At 41.1% G+C, this 9,117-nt stretch overlaps 1 protein-coding gene across 1 annotated transcript; it reads right to left on the minus strand.

The window, feature by feature from the left end:
* Window positions 1-1,161: 1,161 nt before the first annotated feature.
* Window positions 1,162-8,686, minus strand: gpi (glucose-6-phosphate isomerase). Its single transcript, XM_022746288.1, has 18 exons — window positions 8,459-8,686; window positions 8,072-8,162; window positions 7,738-7,806; window positions 7,327-7,446; window positions 7,088-7,171; window positions 6,777-6,923; window positions 6,569-6,640; window positions 6,447-6,491; window positions 6,299-6,352; window positions 5,582-5,642; window positions 4,951-4,994; window positions 4,676-4,828; window positions 4,311-4,440; window positions 4,045-4,121; window positions 2,943-3,071; window positions 2,530-2,605; window positions 2,136-2,202; window positions 1,162-1,594 (listed from the first exon to the last, which is right to left on the minus strand). Exons 1-18 carry the CDS (start codon window positions 8,575-8,577, stop codon window positions 1,471-1,473), a joined length of 1,662 nt encoding a protein of 553 aa, XP_022602009.1. The 5' UTR covers window positions 8,578-8,686; the 3' UTR covers window positions 1,162-1,470.
* Window positions 8,687-9,117: the final 431 nt, after the last annotated feature.

Genomic DNA, 9,117 nt, shown 5'->3' on the forward strand with positions numbered 1-9,117 from the left:
AACGCACACAGAGGCTTTTTCATGCTGCTATTTGATTCTGCTCTCCACTGAACCAGGCGAGGTCCTAATCACTTATTTCCTCATGCTGACTTTCTACTTGTTTATTTCAACCTCATGCGTCTGGTTTAGATAGTGGAGCAGAGTCTTGACTCAGAAGTTGGTTCTAGTTAATATCATAGGTGTAGGTGTGAATCTGTGACTCAGCTGACAGTTGTCTAGAACTGAGCTTCATTCAGAAATGTAATCAAATTTGCAAAAATGCAGCAAGTTCACAGGAATTATATTATGAAAAATCTATGGAGAAAAATCTTTAATTTGTTTATTTATTATTAATATTTGGGAAGGTTTTACTAATAACTCCTGACATCCTGAAGCTGACATTGAAGAGGGTTTCTATCCTCAGTCAAACTCACTTTCTTCTGTATCTTGTTTCCAAGCTAGAGATAAAAAAGAACAAGTTAAATTTGAAGTAAAGTATTGTTGCCTGGCAACAGCACTGAAAACCCAGCAGTGTCTGGGGTCTAGGATTTTTTTTTTTTTTTCAACTTTCTGTTTGTTCTTATACACACTCTGAAATTGTACCCAGCAGTGAGTATGAGGAGAGTAAAAGATGGTGAATATATTTTAGGACGGCCTTGTTTAGTGCATCGTTGCTAATGGCATCAGATGGTGTATTCTGCAATCTGTTGTTTCTCATACCATCACTGTTTGTGAGTTTATGTTCATAGGAGAAATTCACAGGCTAAGTTTGGCACACAGCGCTTAAACATTCAGCAAATGAAGTTTAATGATGTTTAACTATAGTGCCAGTGAGCAATGGCGTGTAGTCCAGATGTTGTTCAGTCCAGATGTTTGTTTTTCTCTCTAAATGGATGTTGTGGAGTCTAGGGATTTGTGGGGAGGAACAGTGTAGATGGACTGACCTTTGACCCTTTGTTCCACTGAATAAATGGCAGATTACTGGGTGGCTGATATGCACCCAACAAATAAATCTGGCACTCTGATGCCATCTAGTGATGTGTCACCTAAACTTTAAATTAATGCTTTAGCAGCTCTTAAGACACACATTTGTATATAGCAGGACAATGGGCCGCTGCAGTGTTTGTGTACATGTATGTGACTGTTTTTCACATTAGACACAGTGTGGTCCTTTCACTGGGGAACTGTGTTAAAGTATTTATTCCACAAGCTACATTTCAGTGGAGAGACGTATATCTCTCGGCCTTACATGACACTCTAATACAAAAAGCTTTTTCCCTCACGGTGGTAAACTACTGTAACAAACATAGAAAAGACGGCACTGTAGACAGTCAAAATATTCATGATGAGAGTACAAACATACAGGGTGCTTCAGCTCAGTTGCGTGGGAGTGACCAGCTGCCTCTGCGAGTCTCCTGCTCATGCAGCTCATGAGCTGATGAGATGGATAATGATGTGGAGTAAAAGTGGAAGTTGTTGGGGTGACTCGGCTCAGGCAAAGTTCTTCTTGAGGAAGTTGATGAGTCCGTTGGTGGAGGAGTCGTGGGAGTGGACCTCTGCGGTGTCCTTGAGCTCAGGCTCAATCTTCTTTGCCAGTTGTTTGCCCAGTTCGACTCTGATAATGCAGAGAGGAAGGAGAGGCAGGCACAAGCAGAAGAGAGAGCATGGGTTCAGTGTTGTGGATGCTTGAGGAATGTATGAAAGAGTTTCAACAAAAACAGACATTTTCAACCAGTTTTTCAACCACTTTGTTGGTCGTAGGTAACATTTCTTTATCTCAAAAGGCTCATTTTAGAGATGACTTCCAAGCTGAAGTGCAGGATTGTACCAAAGTAGAATAAAAAAAATAGTGGGCATACAATTCTTCAGCAATCGTCATGTATCCTGAAACAGTAATGCTCCTTTTCACCAACTCCTTGACACAAAGTCACACTCATTATCCCCTCAGAATCCAGTTTCCCCTTTTATTTCCCCATAAGCAGCTTTAAACCATCACATTCCACATTTTCTGACGGTATCACACACATATTCTTCATCACTTCCAGCTCTTCATTGAAGCTTTGTGATGTGTATACTGAGTGAAATATTCAAATGTCTTTTTATGGCTGCACGATTCTGCTCAACAGAACCAGAAGATGTAGTAAAAACTGACTCACCCCCACTGGTCAAAACTGTTGATCTCCCACATTACACCCTGGATGAAGATCTTGTGCTCATACATCGCTATGACACAAGACAGAACAGAATCATTATTACAGCAAAAATATTACTACACAGAGGCTAAAGTGGATGTTTGTTTTGTATGAGATAACACAATGGAGCTGCACACCACATACATTACGTATTCTCTTATCTACTGTCCAAAGCACAAACACATTTTTAATATGCAACAGTGTGCAGCATCCAGACTGAACCTGGGCTGTTTTGGGAAATTCCCAACGAGGGATCATTACTGTCACTACTTTTACAACCACTAACAATAACAATAATCTATAGCCTTAATCTCAATATCAGCAGCTGTGAGTCATGAAGAACATTGTTTGTTCTCACCTATAAGTGCTCCAAGTGTGTATGGTGTCAGCTTTTTGAAGATGATTGAGTTGGTTGGTCTGTTTCCTTGGAATACCTGTGTTAAACAAGGAGAGATATCTCATATACAGTTCTCTTTGTGCATGCCATCATGACAAATGCTTTTATTGCAGTTGGGATTGCTGTGTTTATTCATGGTCACTGGAGGGCACCACTTCCTATGCTTGCTTTCTCCACCCTTAGCAGTTAGTGTGGTCTGCTGGCTGCACTTCCTCATGCCGAGCATGATTTGTTTTCTACGAGTAACATGAGAGGACTACCTCCCCTCAAGTTCACGTTTAAGTTTGTTATCATTATTATGAAAGCTGCAAAGCACAATTTGTTCACTCTCTATAAGTGAGTCATGGAAGTTATTTTCTCTTGATTCGACTTACTTTGTGAGGCAGGATTTTGTCCAGAGTTTCTCCACTCAGGCCGCTGGCCTCCAGCTCCTTCCTGGCCTCCTCTGTGGTCTTACCCTTCATCAGAGCTTCTGTCTGAGCCAGGAAGTTAGCCAGCAGGATCTACAGCCACATCAAACACACAGCTTCAGATACAATACACTGCATTGTATGTTTTACAGATGTCATTCTTGCACGGCACTAGTCTCTATGTTGTACTGTCACATTACAGTGTCTTGACATATTGCCTTCCGGATTCCATTGGCTATTATGTGCGTTACGCAAAAACATTTTTTAAATTATTTAAAAGGTTAGAGCACTAAGGAAGTCAGATCGGCCCTCCTAGAGCACATAGAGACTCAGTGTCTTTCACTCCAGCTGGCTCTTGTGGTGGAAGAACCTGTGACCTTTATGTATGATCCCAAATACACACGTACTGACTGCACACCACTGCAGAAGTAGCTCAGATCACTCTCAATTTTGGGCTCAAAGTTCATTTGAGGTCACAGGACATTTTTAGATAAATTAGGACATGTAAATTTTATTTTTTAAATTCATAATAAAGTGTTTTCATCATCTAGGGTTTTTCCAATATCTAATTAGACAAGGAAAGAAAAATCATTATTTGCATAATGGAAACCTTCTCCTGCAGGTGTTTATCTAATAAAAGTCAGACATTTCAGTAGGTATACCTTTTAAAAGAAGATAAGAGAAGAAGATAAGAGACATAATTATATATGCATTTATATACCTTAGACCAGTGGTTCTCAAACTTTTTCACATCAACCACAGACCCCCATTTGATAAGATCTTGACCCAGGGTTCTACGTCTGAAAAGATTTTTACTTTTAGATGCTTAATTAGATAAAGTGTTTGAAACCCATGACCAAAATAGTCATGCATTTTGTCATTGTGTTACTTATGAATGGAATTATAGTTAAAATAAAGGATTCCCCTTTTTCCTGGCGACACCCCAGGAATCCCCTCAAGGACCCTAGGGTCCCTGGACCCCACTTTGAGAACCACTGCACAAGATTATATGACTGTCTGTATCTAAACAGCTTTAGATAGACATCTCTGATAACACCAGTGATACCTTGTGGTGCAGGTTGTCTCTGATGGGATGCTGGGTCTGAGCTGGGATCAGGAAGTCAGAAGGCACCATGCGAGTTCCTGAGTCGAACACAGTTAGACTGCATAAATTACACATTTAAGTAACCTGCAGACTCATAGCACAAGGCTAACCACTAGTAAAGACAGGATAAGGATACTAGAATAGTTGGTTGGTAAAATCAAGACTATCTGACCGACTGAATCACCTATATGACTTGATATTGATCAATTGATCTCTGGTGATGATACCTTGGTGGATGAGCTGGTAGAATGCATGCTGTCCGTTGGTTCCTGGCTCTCCCCAGACTATCGGTCCGGTGTGGTAGTTGACACGTGCTCCATGGTTAGTGATGTACTTTCCATTGGACTCCATGTCACCCTAGTTAACAAACAGATTTATCATCTTATCAAATCTGTGATGACATGAAAACAAGTCATTCCCTCCTTTGCCAGTGTGAACGATGTTGCCTAACAAACTAGAACAACCTAATTCAGAATCATCTAAATCACATCATTAAATAGTACTTCTGTCTTACTACTACCACTGCTACTACTGTCTTTTCTTGGAGGCTCTCACATAGACGTGTGATGCCTGTGGCAGTGTCAGGGCAGACCTGTTGGAAGTAGGCAGTGAAGCGGTGCATGTACTGGTCATAGGGCAGCATGGCGTGGGTCTCAGCGTGGAAGAAGTTGATGTACCAGATGCCCAGCAGAGCCAGCAGGACGGGAGCGTTCTTATCCAGAGGAGCGGTGCGGAAGTGGTTGTCCTGCAGGGGAGGGAGGGATGCTAATTTACTTTCATGTATTCTGTATGTTTTCATCAGCAGGGCTCAGATGAATGTTTTCTCTACATTAGAATGGTGGGGAAGTGAAGCTGAAGTTTACTTACCATCCAGTGAGCTCCTGAAAGAAGCTTCTCATAGTTGTCGTAGCCTGATGATCAGAAGAAATGAGACAGAAAAGTTAACTGATTGAGTACTGATTATCACTTAAATTGATTGGAATAATACTTCTGATTTTAGTGTGTCTCTCCACTAATACCAACAAGAGAAATTCCTGTATGTTTACCAATGCCACTATGTGTAGTTTTTAATCCATGCTAGCAGCATGATAGTTAGTCCACAACTTTAGTCCAAACTGAAACAACTATCGGATGAGTTGCCACAAAACTTTGCACAGACATTTATGTTCCCCAGATGATGGATTCTAATTCTAACTCTAACTTCCCCTGACTTTTCATCCAGCACCATCATTAGCGTGATAGCACGCTAACATGCTAAGATCGTGGACATGGTAAACATTATATCTGCATGTTAGTGTGCTGATATTAGCATTGAGCACCTCACACAGCCACTGGTATGTTTGTAGACTCTTGTTAAGTCATTATAGCATCTTTGATATTAGAAGTATGATGAATGCATTGCTGTCTGCCACAGTCTTTTCTCAGAAAATGACTGACAAAGTCAGTGTTTTGCATTGTTGTAAAAACATCCTAAAATGTGTGTCTTCACTGAACATACCAATGTGCAGGGCAATGGCCATTCCAATCGCAGACCACAGGGAGAAACGACCTCCAACCCACTAAAAGAGAAAATAAACAAAATACTGAAAATATATCCATTCCTCATACAAAGTTTTTAATGAAAGAGAAACATGATCTAAAGGTGATGGGAACTGCAGCAGTAACATTAAGGTACTTAACTGTAAGCGACAATTTTTTTGTGTTACTATTTGAAGAAAAATACCTCTATCTTTAATAAGCAGTCAAATGATCAAACACAGTTGACTCAGCACTTCATTTAGTTTTTTATCTTTTGCATAAGTCCTGTCTTGTTCAAATTTTTTTTTCTCTTTTTCAGGGACAGTAAATACTGTAAATTCTGTACATCTAATGAGTTAAAACACCAGCAGCCATTTTCTCTATGACATAAAGACCATATAGTAGCTATTACCTTTTAAATACCAACAATGTAACTAAATGCAGCTCCCTGACCTTTGATGCAACCCAGCCTTTACAGTAACCTCTGCAAGAGAGAAGGTCGCTACCAATAATAACTAAGTCTGAAGAGACAGGCTTCTGATTTCCCAGCAGCTGCTGGCCAGACTGTCCGTCCCACCTACTTCACAGGTCAAAAGTCTAGTTTATTTATAGCTGCTGCGTACGGCCCCATCACAGTCTAGGTATGATGACAAGACCTGCTGCACACGGTCTGCTTCAAGGCTTAAAGAGCACTCACATCCCAGAACTCAAACATGTTCTCTGTGTCAATGCCGAAATCCTTCACTTTGGGCTAAGGGAGAGGGACAGAGAGAAGCAGGAAAGTCAGGATCACATGTCTGGACTCAGATGGAAGGTTTATCCTCTGATAGTGTGTTGTGACTTACTCCATTTGTTGACAGGGCCACAAAATGCTTGGCAACAGCGGCTTTCTGTTGAAACACACAAAGAATACGTTTAGAGAACATGAAAAATAGAAATGAATTCCACTATTCCACTGCATACTCACATCTTTGGCATGTTCAATAAACCATGCTTTGGCAGACTCAGCGTTGGTGATGGTCTCTTGGGTGGTGAATGTCTGTAAAAACACATTCAGGTAAACACAATACATAGATAACCAATGACTAATATCAATAGAACTGAACTGAGATGACAGAGATTTATGTGTAAAACAGGAAAATTTCTAAAGCTTTTGCTTTGTGTAAACCCGCTACCTTGGATGCGATGATGAAGAGGGTCGTCTCAGCATTGAGGTGTGCCAGGGTTTTGGCGATGTGCGTTCCATCGATATTGGACACAAACCACACATGTGGTCCACCCTTTGAGTAAGGCTTCAGGGCCTCAGTCACCATCAGGGGGCCCTGCAATTCAAGTTCAAAGTTCAAGTTCTGGTAAGACTGTGACCCTAAACCTGAAAGTGTGCAGCAGTAAAAGCTGTGTAATAGTCATGTGATGGCTCGTTATGGTGTTGGAATACGTAGCCTGCTGTATGTGAAAAATACATCTTTCTATGAATTGCACTCACAAGGTCAGATCCACCGATGCCGACATTAACAACATCCGTGATGGCCTTTCCTGTGTAGCCCTTCCACTCACCGCTGCGAACTCTCTGCAACAGATAAACACGATCATCATCACTGTTAATGTAACTGTGAACTGGACTGCATCTACACATTTCAAACTGCCATCACCATGACTGCTAAACTTCACACTGTTAGATGTGGAACCTGCAGTGCAACAAAGTTGGCGACGCATTAGACTCACGTGACAGAAGCCCTTCATCTTCTCCAGAACCTTGTTGACTTCTGGCATCACATCCTTGCCATCAACCATGATGGGGGTGTTGGAGCGGTTCCTCAGAGCCACATGGAGCACAGCACGGCCCTTCAAGTGCACATAACAACACACACAGAGACAGTTACACTCAGGAATATAGCATTGATCCTTTACTCTTGGCAGCTTATTCTGTGATTATTCAGCTGTTGCATTTACTGTATTCAATGTACATCTATAAACAAACAAAAAACAAGGTCATGTGTAGTTTTTATGCCCTGTGGTGTAAATGCAGTGTTGGTAGTGTTTTTCTTTTATCCCACCAGGATAAATGTAGAGAGGTAAACGCTTCCATTAGTAAAGTTACAGCAGACATGTGGCCTTTGTGGCATTTATGAGCACCTCAGTGAAGTTGATCTTGTCTCCTTTGAACATCTTCTCTCTGGCAGCTTCAATGCCTCTTGACTTGGCCTGGAGAAGACAATAAATATTAGTTCTTCACAGCCTCAGATTAATACCCAAAACGTATGCATGTGTGTTATGCATTAACATATGTCAAGAAATGCAACTGTCATCCAAATTGCCGATCCATCCTTCAAACTAATAGATTTTATGTACACAGAAACAAATTAGACTTGAGATGTAGTCACAAGTCAGACAAATGGGACTTCCTGATCAAAGCAAGCTACAGTGGCACTTGCAAAACCATGAATCATTAAGATAAACATGAATTTACCAGATCCACCAGCATCTTCATTACGTCCTCTGTGATGAGATTCTTGGAGAAATCCAGCAGAATGTCTCCATCCCCGGTTTTCAGTGTGAGGCTGCCCAAACACAAAAGTAACATTGGTGATGGGAACTGAAGATTTCCTGGCTGAATATCAATACAATCATCAAACAGACAGTGTGAGTCTGTGGTAGAGTGGTGGTTTGACATCTAGTTTTGACCATTGTGTAAGAAGATGTATGGTTTGAATGCATCAGAGCATTTTCATGTGAACTTGTCTGCCAATAGACTAATACTAATAATACATTTACATACATGATATCTACATCCTGTTTAGTGATGCTGTGCATACGGAATTTTTATACAATCAAAATATTTTAATGGGATGCATACCTGAGCTTGTTGAATCTCTCCTTGTCAGCCTCAAACATGTGTCTCATGTTGAGGTTCAGGGCATGGGCTGTGTACCAGTCCTGCAGCTTTTGGAAGTTGGGGTCCTGTGTGAGTCCCATGTTGTCTAGAGGGTGCTTGCTGTGCTCCGCTGTGCTCAACTAGCCTGGCTGAGTGGGACTGAGCAGGTCAGAGCGAGAGCTTTTTGAAGGGCATCCAGTCCAGATCCGCAGTCGCCCCTCCTACAAGAGACACACTATACTCAGGGCTTGTGCTTGTCACACACCTCCGCACTGTAACCCTGCAGGGTTACCCTGCAGGGTTACAGTGCATTTAACAGTGCATGTAACACCTGCAGGAGTACAGCAATACACACTGACATGTAGTTCAATACACTGCTCAAATCAGCAGACAGTATTGACAGTGTCCTGGACTGCAGGTCATTTGCACTAATTGTAAATCCCTCTGAAATACAGTGGCTGCACATTTACATCTCAGATAACAGTGTATCAGAGTTGAAAATATTGTATTATATGTATGAAATGATATGATTTAAGGCAGACCTTAATTAACAAGGTAAGATACTATAAGTAGTTTTCCATTCAAATAACATATGTGGTTTAAGTTTTTTGTCAAACACCTTTTTTACTGTGTAGATTTAC

The sequence above is a fragment of the Seriola dumerili genome, unplaced genomic scaffold (assembly GCF_002260705.1).
Source record: "Seriola dumerili isolate Sdu_G_001 unplaced genomic scaffold, Sdu_1.0 BDQW01000003.1, whole genome shotgun sequence".
In the NCBI taxonomy this organism is placed as follows: domain Eukaryota; kingdom Metazoa; phylum Chordata; class Actinopteri; order Carangiformes; family Carangidae; genus Seriola; species Seriola dumerili.

Excerpts from the sequence above, each read along its gene's own strand:
- gpi (XM_022746288.1), bottom strand. The coding sequence starts at position 8,577 with ATGGGACTCACACAGGACCCCAACTTCCAAAAGCTGCAGGACTGGTAC. Across the intron at positions 7,807-8,071 it reads TGAAGATGCTGGTGGATCTG|GCCAAGTCAAGAGGCATTGA; the intron begins GTAAATTCATGT and ends TGTCTTCTCCAG. Across the intron at positions 7,172-7,326 it reads AGATGAAGGGCTTCTGTCAC|AGAGTTCGCAGCGGTGAGTG; the intron begins GTGAGTCTAATG and ends TATCTGTTGCAG.